Consider the following 13,871-nt stretch of genomic DNA (forward strand, 5'->3'; position numbering starts at 1 on the left):
GACCCTTCGATATTTTGTTGAATGAACAGATAGGAAGTTGAGCCTGAGTCAGGGGTGGGCAACTCCTTGGAGAGCTCATTCACTCCTCCATGGGTGAGCATCAGTGTGGAAACTTTAGGACTATTTCTGATGTTCGGGTCCCTTCGGGGTCAACCTCAAGGTTTTTGGTGTGCTTGTCAAAGCGGATGCAATTCCGTATTCATAGAATCTCTGAGGGGTATACAGCTCTGCTTCACATGCTTTCCTCTGTGAATTTACTAACCTTCTAGTGATTTCGTATATGGTTGGAAACAAAGTAAGCACAGAGCACCAACAATTGCTGGTATCAGAAATGTCCCCCTTAACGGCCCAAAAGTGTGAAGTGTGAACGTGTTGGTCGCTCAGGTGTGTCCAACTCTTTGCGACCCCATGGACCATAGCCTGCCAGGTTCCTCTGTCTGTGGGATTCTCCAGGCAAGAATACTGCAGTGGGTTGCCATGCCCTCCTCCAGGGGATCTTCCCCACTCTGGGAATGAACCCGTATCTCCTGCCTTGCAGGCAGATTCTTTACCATCTGAGACACCAGGGAAGCCCCAAAACAAACCCTCTATGAATGTCTTCCATTAGTCAGTCACCAGGGATATGGAAAGCAGATGAAACTCTGCCCACTGGAAGGTCACAGACTTAAGGGCGCACAGGGAGAAGAGAGGAGAGACAGACATGTAATTAATTAAAGGGGACAGATAAAGGATGAAGAGGTATCCTCTCCCTGCAGAGACACTGAGAGTAAAAACAGAGACTTCCACATGAAAATAAAATCAGCCGCTGACTCACCAGCAGATATATACTTAGCCACCCACGAGCCTCAGATAACTAAACATTGTTCCCAGGCCAGCAAACACTGGAGTTTTCATCTTCCATGGCCGGTAGTGCAGTCTTGTTTATTGTTGTAGAAGAAGATTGAAATCACCCAGACTTGTTTTTTAATCTTACCTCTGTAGTTTAGCAATTGAGACTGGTAATTTAACCTCCCTGGGCATCAGTTTATTCACCCGCAGAGGAGGGTGGCTCACCTCTGTTGAGAGGGCACTATGGATACAAGATCAAAGAAGAAAACCCTAGCTCTCAGGAAGCTCAGAGGTGAATCTGATGTCACGGACAAACACTTAAAGCCAGTTAAAGATATCATATCATTTGTTGAATGAAAGTATTAATCAAGATTCTCCAGAGAAAAATCATAAGATATACAGGTATGCTAAGTCGCTTCAGTCATGTCTGACTTTTCGTAACCCCGTGGACTGTGTAGCCTGCCAGGCTCCTCTGTTCATGGGGTTTCCCAGGGAAGAATACTGGAGTGGGTTGCCATTTCCTTCTCCAGAGAATCTTCCTAACCCAGGGATCGAACCTGTGTCTCCTGCGTTGTCACCACCATACATACACTTCCCAGGTGGCGCTAGTGGTAAAGAACCCACCTGTCAATACAGGAGAACTAAGGTATGCCGGTTTGATCCCTGGGTCAGGAAGATCCCCTGGAGGGTGGCATGGGAACCCACTCTAGTATTCTTGCCTGGAGAATCCCGTATACAGAGCAGCCTGGCAGGCCACAATCCATAAATTCTCAGAGTCAGACATGACTGAAGTGACTTAGCACGCATGCATGCATATATAAGATAATAATAAGATAGATATATAGAGAGATTTATTACAAGGAATTAGCAAATCCAAAATTTCCAAGATCAGCCTGTAGGGCGGAGATCTAGGAGAAACTGTATTTCTGTTAGAGTCTGAAGTTTGTGGGAGACCCAGGGAGAGCTGACATTACAGAGCAAGTTCGAAGTCCGTCTGCTGGAAAATTCTCTCTTGCTCAGGTAAGATCGTTCTTCTTATTCTATTCAGGCCTTCGACTGGTGGATTTGGCCCACCCATATTAGAAGGGGCAATCTGCTTACTCAGAGTCCACCAAATTAAATGTTAATCTCTCCCTGAAACACTCTCACAGAAACATCTGGAATAATGTATGATCAAATACTGGGCACACTGTGACCCAGCCAAGTTGACACATAAAATTAACCATTGCCCTGAACAAAGTGAAGAATGTAATCTTACGCATGTAAAACCACATGCATGTCTCCACATGAAACCAGCAGCTGTGTCTAGCAGGAGGTTCCCCCAAATGCCTGCAATGGTCCCCTTGCAGAGACAGCTTCACCGGTTCTTTTTATACTTTCTTTTGTACATTTATGTATTGTTTCATTTTTAATATGATGTGTGCCGATGGTTTAGTCTCTAAGTCGTGTCCAACCCTTGTGACCCCATGGACTGTATGTAGCCTGCCAGGCTCCTCTGTCATGGGATTTTCCAGGCAAGAATACTGGAGTAGGTTGCCATTTCCTTCTCCAGGGGATCTTCCTGACCCAGGAATTGAACCCAGGTCTCCTGTACTATAGGCAGATTCTTTACCACTGAGCTACAAGGGAAGCCATGATGTGTGCTGTTACACTTTTAATCAATACTGTCATCATCACTATTATCATTACAAAAGCAATCTTTTTTTTTCTTAAAGTACCTTACTGACATATAGGAAATGCTGGAGAAATGTCAGAATGCTGAAGTCCTTCCCCAAAAGGCTAGTGGACCAAATGTTGGTTCAGAATGCATGAAATTCTACCAGTAAACTTTTTTCTTTTTTTGGCCATGTTACATGAGTCCTAACCATTGGACCACCAGGAAATTCCCCTACCAGTGAACTTTTATTCTTCAAATGTAAGAGCTTTCTTTCTTTTAAAATGCAAATCGTGCAGAAGAACTATTGCCGGAAGACTTATCTGTTTTTTAATGATGTAATGATTTGATTAGATTTTTCTCCCTGAGAACACACAGTGAGAGTCGGAAAACAATAAATAGCCCATGGGTATCCAGGAGGTGCCAGAAATGGGACACCGACAAGCACAGACGGATGCCTGCAGATGGCAAGAATGAGCTTTGCCCGCTGCAGGGCTGATGGGAGACTGAGTTCCATTGGCCTGACCCAGGCCCTCAGCCAGGAAATGTGTGGGAAGACCCTGCCCTGACCAAACTGTCCTGGCTCTCAGTGACTCTCATTCAGCCCCTCCCAGTGGAGTGGACAGTCAGGCAGTTTTTCAACCACCCTCTCAACAGAAGCACTGATGGTGATTATACAGAAATCTGCAGTGAAAAGTCCCACTCACATGTTTGTCAGTGAAATACCTGCCACAAGGCAGGAGAGGAAGAAGTTCCTCGGGACGACCCAGTGCTCTGGGCAAATAAACCACTGAAACAATTTATGAGAGTAAACTCAACCAGAAGGACTCATTCATTCAGAAGTGTACACTGAGTGTAGCCATTCTGCAGACCATTAACTCCACTAATTACAACAGTGATTCAAGAGATAAGCCTTCACTAACTTTTTATAAGGCTCTGAGGCTTATAACAGAACTGGCACTTCCCTTCCTCCCCTGCACTCTACCACCAAGCAGAGGGAAAGAAGGGGGAAAAACCCCAATATTTAATGAACGCCTGCTGTATGCCTAACGTTTCCTGTGGGATAGCTCCACGACGTCTTTGGGGGTAAGGACTGCTTTTACAGGTTAGAAAACTGAGGTCCAGAGAGGATCATGGTGTTCAGGGTCAAATGTTAGTGGCTCAGTCTTGTCTCACTCTTTGGGACCCCGTGGACTGGAGCCCACCAGGCTTCTCTGTCCATGGGACTTCTCAGGCAAGAATACTGGGGTGGGTTACCATTTTCTACTCCAGCAGATCTTCCTGACCCAGGGATCGAACCTGTATCTTCTATGTCTCTTATACTGAGCCACCTGGGAAGTTCAAGGTCAAACTGCAAATAAATAACAGAGCTGGGATTTAGGATCTTCTGGCTTCAAGCTCAGTGTATTCCCTCCAGCAGCTTCTTCTCACCAAGCAATTTAGAAAAAATAACAAGAACATCAAACAGATAAAGTAAGAACTCAATGCTTTCTTTCTTAGCTCTCTGTTCCCTAGAATTCTTCCCAGCACGTTGAATGTGGACATTTAACACGTTTTATATTAAGCTAGGATGAAACTCCTAGAGAACAGAGACTAGTGTGGTCTTTCCTAGCATCCCTACAGTGGTGAGCAGAGGGCTGGCAGAGCCATTACAGGGACGGGCTTTGGTCACCAGGCAGTGCACACAGGGGTACATCCATCCAGGCTCTGCCATTGCTAGCTCTTCCACTCTATGCTCAATCCAAGCATCGTGCCTCAGTTTCCTTATCTGTGAAACGGAGAAGGTGATCATAAGAGTAGAGTAAGTCCCCTGCATATGAATGAGTTCTGTTCTAAGAGTGCATTTGTAAGTCCAATTTGTTCATAAATCCAACAAAGTTAGCCCAATTACCCAACGAACTCAATCGGCTGTATAGTACTGTATTGTAATGGGTTTTAATACTTTTCACGCAAATAATACATACAAATCAAACACAAATAATAAAACATGTTTAATCTTTCAGGACAGTCCCTTGAAAAGTACATTAGTACAGTACAACAGCTGGCATACAAGGGCTGGCATCGTGGGAACAGCCAAGAAGAGTTACTGACTGGAGGAGGGAGGTGGCAGACTTGAAGGATCGTCAATATGAGATGGCAGACAAGCTGCAGTGTCACTCACACCTGACCTTTGTCAAAGGCACATTCACATCTTTGCAAGTTTGAAACTTGAAGGTTTGTAGGCAGGGGACTTACTGTACTACCTACTTCATAGTGGCTTTAAGCAGATTAAATGCGTTAAGACTTGCAAAAGACTTAAAACGGTGTTTGACACAGGTGATCACTCAATAAGTGTTAGCTCTTTATGTGTCCAGGGGCTTCAAGTCCCCAGAGTTTTAATTTTTTCTGAGTTCTTTCAGGGGCAGAGGACTTTAGATTTAACCTACCCCTCTGGTCCCTGATGAAATATAATTTTATAGTGTGCCATTGCTTCCAAGCAGTTCTTATCCATGAGTTCAGGTGACTGTAACTATATGAGTTGGTGTTCGATAAATATCTGATTGGATGAAAGCAGAAATTATAGAGACTGAGTTACAGAGAGAAGTAAACCTTGCCCAAGGTCACCTCGGGAGATGGCAGTACAGTCCAGGCTTTCTGATAAAGAATTAGTGTTCTTGCCCTTACCCTCCCTCCCTACCAGAGGTTCTATCCCCTGACCATCCTGTTCGGGGTCTCCATCCCCCACTCACCTCTGCTGGGCTGTCTCTCCTCTCGCCTGAACTGTCTCTAATTCCAGTAAGCTCGAAATGCACTGGTCATACAGAAAGCATTTTATCTGCCCTTGCACATGCAAATTCTTTCCATGGGGATTTCTTGGTGTCCGGCTCCACCCCAGCCCACATGGCCATAAACACTCGTGTGTCTACAGCCTGGCCCCAGGGATTCCAGAAATAACAGCAGGGCCCTCCATTAGAACCCTGCAACATAGTAAGGCATTTCTGCACTAAGACTCAAGCCCTTTCCAGCCCAGCCCTCTCCTGTCTGTCAAAGCACAAAGCAACCTTTACAAGTCAGGATAGGGAGGGGCAGCTGGGAGGGAGTTTAGATTTCTGGAAAATTCGCACCTTCTCCTGCTATCTGTCAGTGCTCAGATCTTCCATTCTAGAGAGTCTCCAGATCTGCTTCTAAGACCTCCACTTAGAATGTGAAATTCTTTCTTGGCTGTGGCATTCTTTGCTCTCAATGATCTGTTTTTCCTTGGATGTGCTGGAACTGGAATCACGGCTGTGTGAGCCCAGATGGCACAAAGACCACTTTCCAGACACCCAGGACAGCCACCTTATTTGGAGTCTGGTACTGGGAACATTCCGGAGAGAAGGGAGTGGCAGGAGGGGAGCGCCCACTTTAAAGGGAAGGGAAAGGGCTGGTGATGACCCTGAATAGAAGCCATCTGAGGCGATCGCTCTCATTTCAGAGGGGTGTTCACAAGGGAAAGTCAGCAGTCAACATCTAGGGAGAGAAGTTTAGCTTTTCGATTGTCCTCTCAAAAATAGTACTAGAAGATAAAAAGCATGTACATGTAAGACAGCAGTGATGTGAAAAATAAGTATTTAAACGCGTGACCTGGAAAGTCTGGAAAGAAATACAAAAACAGTTGCTTTGGCGGGGGGAGGCAGGATTAAATGTATGTTTTTCTTCCAATTATCCCTAAGGTTATTTCCCACTTGAAAGAAAATCATAATATCTGGCATTGCCTGGACTTTTTTGGAGGAGGGGGGTAATTTTCCAAGGGAATTTCAGGTTTTAGGTGCCGGTCTGAAAAAGAACGTATCGTGTAAAACCCAAGCTTATGCCACTTTCTCCAGGAACTAATTCCTCTTTAATGGGGATGGGATTATTTCTAATTCACGGTCCCCATCGCAACGTCATTAAAGGCTGTGTTCAGTGTCTCGAGCTCCAAACCTTTGTCACGAATAGGAAGGTGGAGGAAAGACAGGAGTTTGGGTAACAAAACAGCCAATGGTGTTACCCTCCCAGGTCCGACCTCACCCGGGCCGACGAGAGCCGCAGCTGCATGGGGAGCCAACAAGATGCAGTGAACCGTCTGCAACGCCGCAGCAGCAAGAGAACCCGGCCACCGCAGAAGAGGTCGTGCGAGCCTCCCGCTCCCGTGCCGCGCCCACGAGTGCCGGGGGTGGCTGGGAGGATGAGGGGCGTTGGTAACAGCATTGCCATGGTAACAGTGACGTCCTTTTACCCTGGATCTAATTGGAGGAAACCCCGTGGCCGAAGCCGCAGCCTGCCGGCCAACCGAACTTGCCCAAGCCGACCCACCCTCCTAGCCTCCCCTTCCCCCCTACCGCCCCGCCCCCTTCTCCTCCGCCCCCGTTTCCGCGCGCTCAGTCTTCATTGGCCAGAGGCGGGGAGGGAGGCGGAACTCTCGGGGACATCTCGGCGCGCCATTGGCGGGGGTGGGCGGCCGCGAGGGGCCGGGCCGCGCGGCGGCCCCGCCTCTCGGCTCCGAGGTAGGCTGAGACGGGAGGGTCCTCGGCTAAAGCCAGAAGAGGGATCCAAGAGGTGGGACTCGCGCCGCGGCCGCGGAGACGTGAAGGTGAGCGCCGGGGTCGCCCCGGGACGCGGGGCCGGGTTGGGGGGACGGGGAAATCCCTCCTCGGGGGTCTGGCGGGGCCTGCGAGTCCGGCGGGAGGCCTTCCCCGGGGTGGGGTCGGGGGGGCGGGAGGGAGAGCGGCGGGTCTCAACGCCCGCTCTCAGGGACAGGCTCCGGCGGGAAGGTGCGGGCCAACGGCCGCTTCCATCTTGGGCCCCAGGCGGGCGCGGGAGCGGCCCTTCCTCGTCACCCCCGCCTCACCTCACATCAGCTTCTACCTCAGGCCGCGCAGCCCGGCTCGGCGGGCGTCCCCCCCACCCCCCAGACCCTCTGGGGCGCCCCGCGGTGTGGGGAGCGTGGGCGGGGGGAGGGAAATTCAACTGGGCCGCGCGCGCGGGGATGGACAAAAGGGGCGGCCGGGCGGCGGGGCGCATTGTCTGACGGCGCCGCCCCCGCCCTCCTGCCGCCCCCCCCCCCCCCCGGCGCCCGCCCTCAGGCCTCCTCGCCGCGCCCCCCCACCCCGCGCCAGCCCCCCGGGTCCGCGCTCGACCTCGCTGTCCGCTCCCTCGGCCCCCATGGAGAAGACGGAGCTGATCCAGAAGGCCAAGCTGGCCGAGCAGGCCGAGCGCTACGACGACATGGCCACCTGCATGAAGGCCGTGACGGAGCAGGGCGCCGAGCTGTCCAACGAAGAGCGCAACCTGCTGTCGGTGGCCTACAAGAACGTGGTCGGGGGCCGCCGGTCCGCCTGGAGGGTCATCTCCAGCATCGAGCAGAAGACCGACACCTCGGACAAGAAGTTGCAGCTGATCAAGGACTACCGGGAGAAAGTGGAGTCCGAGCTGAGGTCCATCTGCACCACGGTCCTGGTGAGTCCCGCGGACCTTCTCCGGGTGCAGGGAGAAGTTGGGGGCATGGGGGGCGGCGGCCTCCCCTCCTTCCCTCCAGCTTTGTGTGAGGCCCTCCCTGGGACTTTCATGGCAACGGAATGGGGGCCGGGGCTTGCCTGATGGTCTGCCGCTGTGTTTGAGGTGGTTAGCTTTGGCCTCTTTGATGTGTCACTTTAGTTCTTGAGATCAAGAAGCTTTTTTTCCTCCCCCACCTCTCCCTCCTCAGTGGTAAGTAGATCTTTTCCTAGATAGTGGGTTGTTGCATTTCAGTTTTTAAGATCAAGAAGCTCCCCGCCCCCAGCAGTGGTAAGTAGATCTTTTCCTAGATAGTGGGTTGGTGCATTTCAGTTCTTGAGATCAAGAAGCTTTTTGGTTTTTTTTTCTTCCTCCCCAGTGGTAAGTAGATCTTTCCTAGATAGTGGGTTGCTCCACACCAAGTAACTTTGAAACGTGCGAGTAGATTGGTACCAGACTGAAACTCGTTCCTCAGCTTATAGAGGCTATCTGGGAACCGTTCTTCACATGTATTTAATCAATTCATAGGCTCAGGCTTCCGTTGAAAGAAAGTGCGGGACCTTTTGGATAGTGACAGTGTGAAGTCGGTTCTCCTCCCAAACCTAGGAATAATGCAAATTTACTTCGAAAATCTGAATAGATTGTTCATTTTTCAAGTAGAGTAGCTGTTGAGCTTTTTCCTCAAAAATGGGGAAGGGGGAAAGTTTCTTAAATGTGGAAAAGGCACAGCTAAATAAAAAGAATGAAGTATCCTGGTTAATTTCAGTACGGGATAACGTTTCCTTGCTGCTACATAGCCACACTTAAACCCTGAGGTGTTGAAATGAATTCCTATCTGGCGTAGAGTAAGCAGGGAAAGCTGTCCAGGTTTTGAACTGTCCGGTCCTAGCTAGGGTGGCTTTTGGGTGGAGCCGGGTGACTGCTATGATTCACGCTTATTACTGAGAAAGAACATTTTAGCTTTGTCATTGTATGGATCTTTTGATTAGTAAGGTAAGATTTTAAAATTTCAGTACCAGCATTGTATCCGGAATGTTTTTAAGGGTCTGCTAATAAAATACGAAATACCTGATGTCGTTACCTGTTTTCAGTGCCACTTTTACAAGAGGGCTACTAATTTTTGATGTGACTGTTACACATGTTTTAGATGGGCTTATGAAAGACACATCTTGTAGATTGGTGATTTTTCAAGAGGGACAAGAGGGGATAATAACCTCTTGCTCTCCCAACCTTTTTTTCCTTGCTCCATCAAATTCATGGGGCAGGATTTTTTTTCTTTCACCTCCTTTTCCAGTACAAATAATAGGTGATCTGAACAAAATTGGGCTGATGAAGATAGCTGGTAAAGGGGGAAAGGAAGCAATGCTGAGAGTGTGTACAAAGTGGAGAAAACCATACTGAGATTTTTTGTTTTATGAAAGTCATAAGTTCATCTCTGTCTTCCACTCCCTGCCTAGTGTAGAAGAGGCATGTAGGATTTTTAAACTGAATTGCTTACATTAAAAAAATTTGCCAACTTAGAAATAAAAGTGATTGGAGACTTCAGTAGCATGTGGTAGCAGTTGTTGGCAACATCCACCGTGTCATCAAGGAAGACTGTAAGAACTCCCTCTGTTAACAAGAAGCATTTCTGTACAGGTGTTACTTTGGGGCGCTCTCACATCATATTTCAGTCTCTTGTTCTGTGCTGTTACTTCTTTGGAGTTTGTTACTTACCCTGCAGCAATTCAGAATGACCACAGAATTTTTCCTGTTCTCTAGCAAATTAACCGGGAATACTTGTTTTATTTTCTGGCTCCTATAAATTTTAGTTTTTATGATGGCTTAAGTAAAGGCGAGTTTGCTTAGTTGATAAGTGACTTCAAAGAGAGACCAAGAAGATCGTTTCAATAGGCCAGATCCCCTGAAATTAGGACAGGTTTTTTGTTTCTGTTTTTTAAACTAAGTGAAAGAGTTCAGATGCCAGGGTATAAATAAAACATTTTTATTAGTAAAATGGCTTAAGAAACCAATTGTGACTTATTGGCCAACTTACCAAAAAATCCTGAGAAAGCCCATCTTCAAGTTGGCTGTGTTTGAGAGGTTAGCATGTACAGGGCACTGTGCTAAGCAGCAGGGGAAGAACAAACCTGAGAACCGGAGATTTTGCCCTCCAGTAGTTTATAAAAAGGAGTGTATGTGAAAGTACTCAAATGTAAATATGTAATTCCCAGCAGACAGTTCTGAACAAAATGCTCTGTCGTTTGAAGGAAGAAGAAACCTCAGGAAAGGCTTTACAAGGAGTGGCTTTTGGAATGAGCATCGAGGAGGAGGATGGGAATGGGAGTGTCAATATTTCAGGCAGAACAGACAGAAGGAATATACAGGATCAGCCTTATTCATGGAAAAGGGTTTGTGTGAAGAGCAGGGTATGTGTAGAGCTATTGTAGTAGAAAAGCCTGTAAGAGGGTAGGAACTATGTAAGAGAATGTCAGAGGGAATATTCCATATTTGATAGTGGATTTTTGAATGATGTGTAGGTGGCAGCATCTAGTTCATAGTTTGGGTGCTAATTACCAGTTTGTAATCTGAACTGATAGATAAGAAAGGGGTTGGTTAGTGAACAAGTCTAAAGATTGGTAAATTAGTGATTTAATAAGGAATCTATCTAAATAATGGGGAAAGAAAAATGAAATCTAAAATTGCTGAACATGAGTGCTAAGATTAGGTTTTCTTTTTGCCCCCCTCTGGTAAACAGGAAGAGGAATTTGGTGTGGAGGAAGTAGATGACACTGATGTGTTATAGGAGGCTAGTAGTAAAAGAGTAACATAGAAGATAGGCAGGATTTTGGTCATAAGTAGATATTTTCAGTCTTGTCTTTCTCTTTGATAGAGTAAGTTTTGGGTGGAATTATTTGGACTATTAACTCAAAATGAACATGGTGGACAACTCTCAACCTTTTTGATAATCACTGTATTGAGAGAGAATATTGAATTGTGGAGGCAGTAAAAAATGTTGAAATGCAAGTAATCTAAAGAGCAAACGAAATAACGGGACCCAAATGGTCAAGGCCAAGTTCTTTGTAGAATCTAAGAGAAGTTAGAGAGGAAGCTGTCACCAAGTTATCTGTCTTTGTCATTTGTGAAACCAGAGAGTTGGGCTAAAATTTCTGTTTCTTCCAATTCTGGTATTCTCGGACTATTAAAGTTATATGCTCCCAGTCATTCCACCTATGCTCTGACTTCCAACTCTAATGTGAGTAGTTTTTATAGTCCAGGTTGAAGAACATGTCGTTAGTTGTTAAAGAAATGTTAAAAACAACTTTGTATAGCACAGGGAACTATATTCAATATTCTGTGACAAACCATAATGGAAAAGGACATGGAAAAAGAATGTATGTGTATATCTATAAGTCGCTTTGCTGTAAGCAGTAATTAACACATTCAATATATACAGTCCCCCCAAAAAAAAGTGTTGAAAAGCTGACAATTGCAGTGAAATGCCTTTAGGAAGAGGTGATGAAAAAGTCATGGGTGATCCTATTAAATGTTGGAAATGGTAAAGTTTAAGTAAAAAAGATTAATAAGTTGTATGACAGCAAGGCAGTGGTTAACAAATTGAGTAAGGTGTTCACGAGTCATTAAGAACTTGAGTGTGAGGTAAGGGCAAATTGAAGAAACCAAAGGAGTATACAGAGCCCTTCTCGGACTTGGGAACAAACATCATGTACAAAGTCCATGACTTTGTAAGAACTTTGGAGTTCTTACAAACTCTTACTCTATTACTTTGGAGTAAGAACAGGACACTTCAGCAAATGCAGTATACAAGGTAACCTCTGTCTCACAACCCCGTGTTGTCCTTCTGTATTGATGGTCTTTTATTAGACTGATTTCAGTAGATTGCTTCAGTATAATGTTTAAACAATTTCAGGAATTAAGGTCTGTGTTCTTTTTTTTTTTTTAATTTAATTTTATTTTTAAACTTTACAATATTGTATTAGTTTTGCCAAACATCGAAATGAATCTGCCACAGGCATACCTGGTGTTCCGCATCCTGAACCCCCCTCCCTCCTCCCTCCACATACCCTCCCTCTGGGCCGTCCCAGTGCACCAGCCCCAAGCATCCAGCATCGCGCATTGAACCTGGACTGGCGACTCGTTTCATACATGATATTATACATGTTTCAATGCCATTCTCCCAAATCTCCCCACCCTCTCCCTCTCCCACAGAGTCCATAAGACTGATCTTAAAATATATAGAAACTGAAAGTTGTTTCTGTTGGTGTGTAAATCCTATTACCTTAATTCCATAATACATTTGAATTCAGTTGTGTTCTAAATGAGTGTCTTATAGAAAATGTGTCTAGTACTAGTTATTATTTTGAAGTAAGAAACCAGTATGTTCTTGATAGTTAGTCTCAACGTAAGCTTACTGACATGACTGAAAAATCATGGGCTCTCGAGTCAAGACCGACTATTTTAGGATCACTGCTCTGTAACCTTATAATTTTGCGATTCTAGGCAAGTTTCTTTCAGCCTGTTTCTTTATCTGTGAATTGGTGAAGATGATGCTTGTCTTTATAGGCTTGTAGTTAAGATAGTAGGTAATAGCTGACATTTACTGGGCTTTTACTATATGCCAAGTACTGCTTTAAGAACTTGATATACACACTGTGTTAAGAAAACAGGGACGTGAGGAAGTTAAGTAACTTGGTTGATGTCACAAAACTGAGTTTGGAAGAGCAAGGAATCCAGGTGGTGTGACTCCAGATGAAATTGTGTGAAACACATTTAGCTCTAAATAACATAGTAACTGACTAAAAGATCAGTGTTTTGAGGAATTTGTACAGTTTGATAAATGTAAGTTAGAGGAGGGAGGGAGGGTAGATCTGTCGTGAACAAAACTCACCTGATCTTTAATTTTGATGCCCTCCTCAATAAAATGCAATAACATTTTAAAACTTTTGCATTTTTTTTGCTGTTAAAATGTAAACTCCTTGAAGCTAAAGAGTTCTTTCTGAAGAGTGAAATGGAGTGAAATATTGTATATACGGATATATAAGGCTTGATCAGTGGTTCTCAGTCAGGTGAATTTACCCACCAGGGGACATTTGGCAAGTTGTGGAGATAGTGTTTTTGGTTGTCAAGACTAGGGTGGGAGGGAGGTTTTTTGGTTGTCAAGACTGAGGTGGGAGTGAGGAGGTGCTACTAACATACTGTAAATAGAAGCCTAAATGCTGCTGATCATCACTTAACGCATAGGAGAATCAGTCCCCTGCCACAGAGAATTACCCAACCCGAATGATAGCATGCCAAGGTTGAGGAACTCTGGGTTAGGTCATAAATAAAACAAGCAGTGTTAAGTTGTATTGAATTGTATGACACCTGTCCTTTAGGTTCTTACTAATATATTGGCATCTTGTCAGAATCCTTTGTCTAAGATCTCAGTTATTTTTTATTTCTTTGTCACTCTGTATGCTGTTTAACTCTACAATTCACCTTTCTGGCAGTTACTCAGGGGACCCTGTATTTTCGAATTTCCACCTTAGGATTACCTCTAAGGCCTTGAGCCTTTTTTTTTTTTTTTTTAAAGAAAAAAAAAAAAAAAAAAAACCAACAACAACAAAAAAAACCCCAAAAAACCAACCTTGGCACAGAGAAAAAGGATCCAACTGAAATTATAGTGAAACCTATTTAGAAAGTGGAAGTTAGAACTGATGAGTGGCAAGTATTTCCCTCCCTTTCATAACTGCCATTAATAGTTTGGCATACGTGTTTCTAGATGTAAACCCTGTAGTGTGTTTATTTGGATGTTATATAATTATACTAATGCCCTATTGAACATTTAGATTGTAAACAATTTTTCTCTTGTTACAAACAACACTGAGAAGAACATCCTTGTTGCATGCTTTATGCA

The 13,871-nt window shown here is 45.3% G+C and overlaps 1 protein-coding gene across 1 annotated transcript in view; it reads left to right on the plus strand.

Moving 5' to 3' along the window:
* The first annotated feature begins 7,016 nt into the window (after positions 1 to 7,016).
* Positions 7,017 to 13,871, plus strand: part of YWHAQ (tyrosine 3-monooxygenase/tryptophan 5-monooxygenase activation protein theta) — a 31,159-nt gene continuing 24,304 nt past the window's right edge. The window contains exons 1-2 of the mRNA NM_001078127.2: positions 7,017 to 7,073; positions 7,567 to 7,939. Of these exons, the coding sequence (NP_001071595.1) occupies positions 7,646 to 7,939 (294 nt within the window). The 5' untranslated portion in view covers positions 7,017 to 7,073; positions 7,567 to 7,645. The remainder of the gene's footprint in view (positions 7,074 to 7,566; positions 7,940 to 13,871) is intronic.

The sequence above is a fragment of the Bos taurus genome, chromosome 11, assembly GCF_002263795.3.
Source record: "Bos taurus isolate L1 Dominette 01449 registration number 42190680 breed Hereford chromosome 11, ARS-UCD2.0, whole genome shotgun sequence".
NCBI classification, from domain to species: Eukaryota; Metazoa; Chordata; class Mammalia; order Artiodactyla; family Bovidae; genus Bos; species Bos taurus.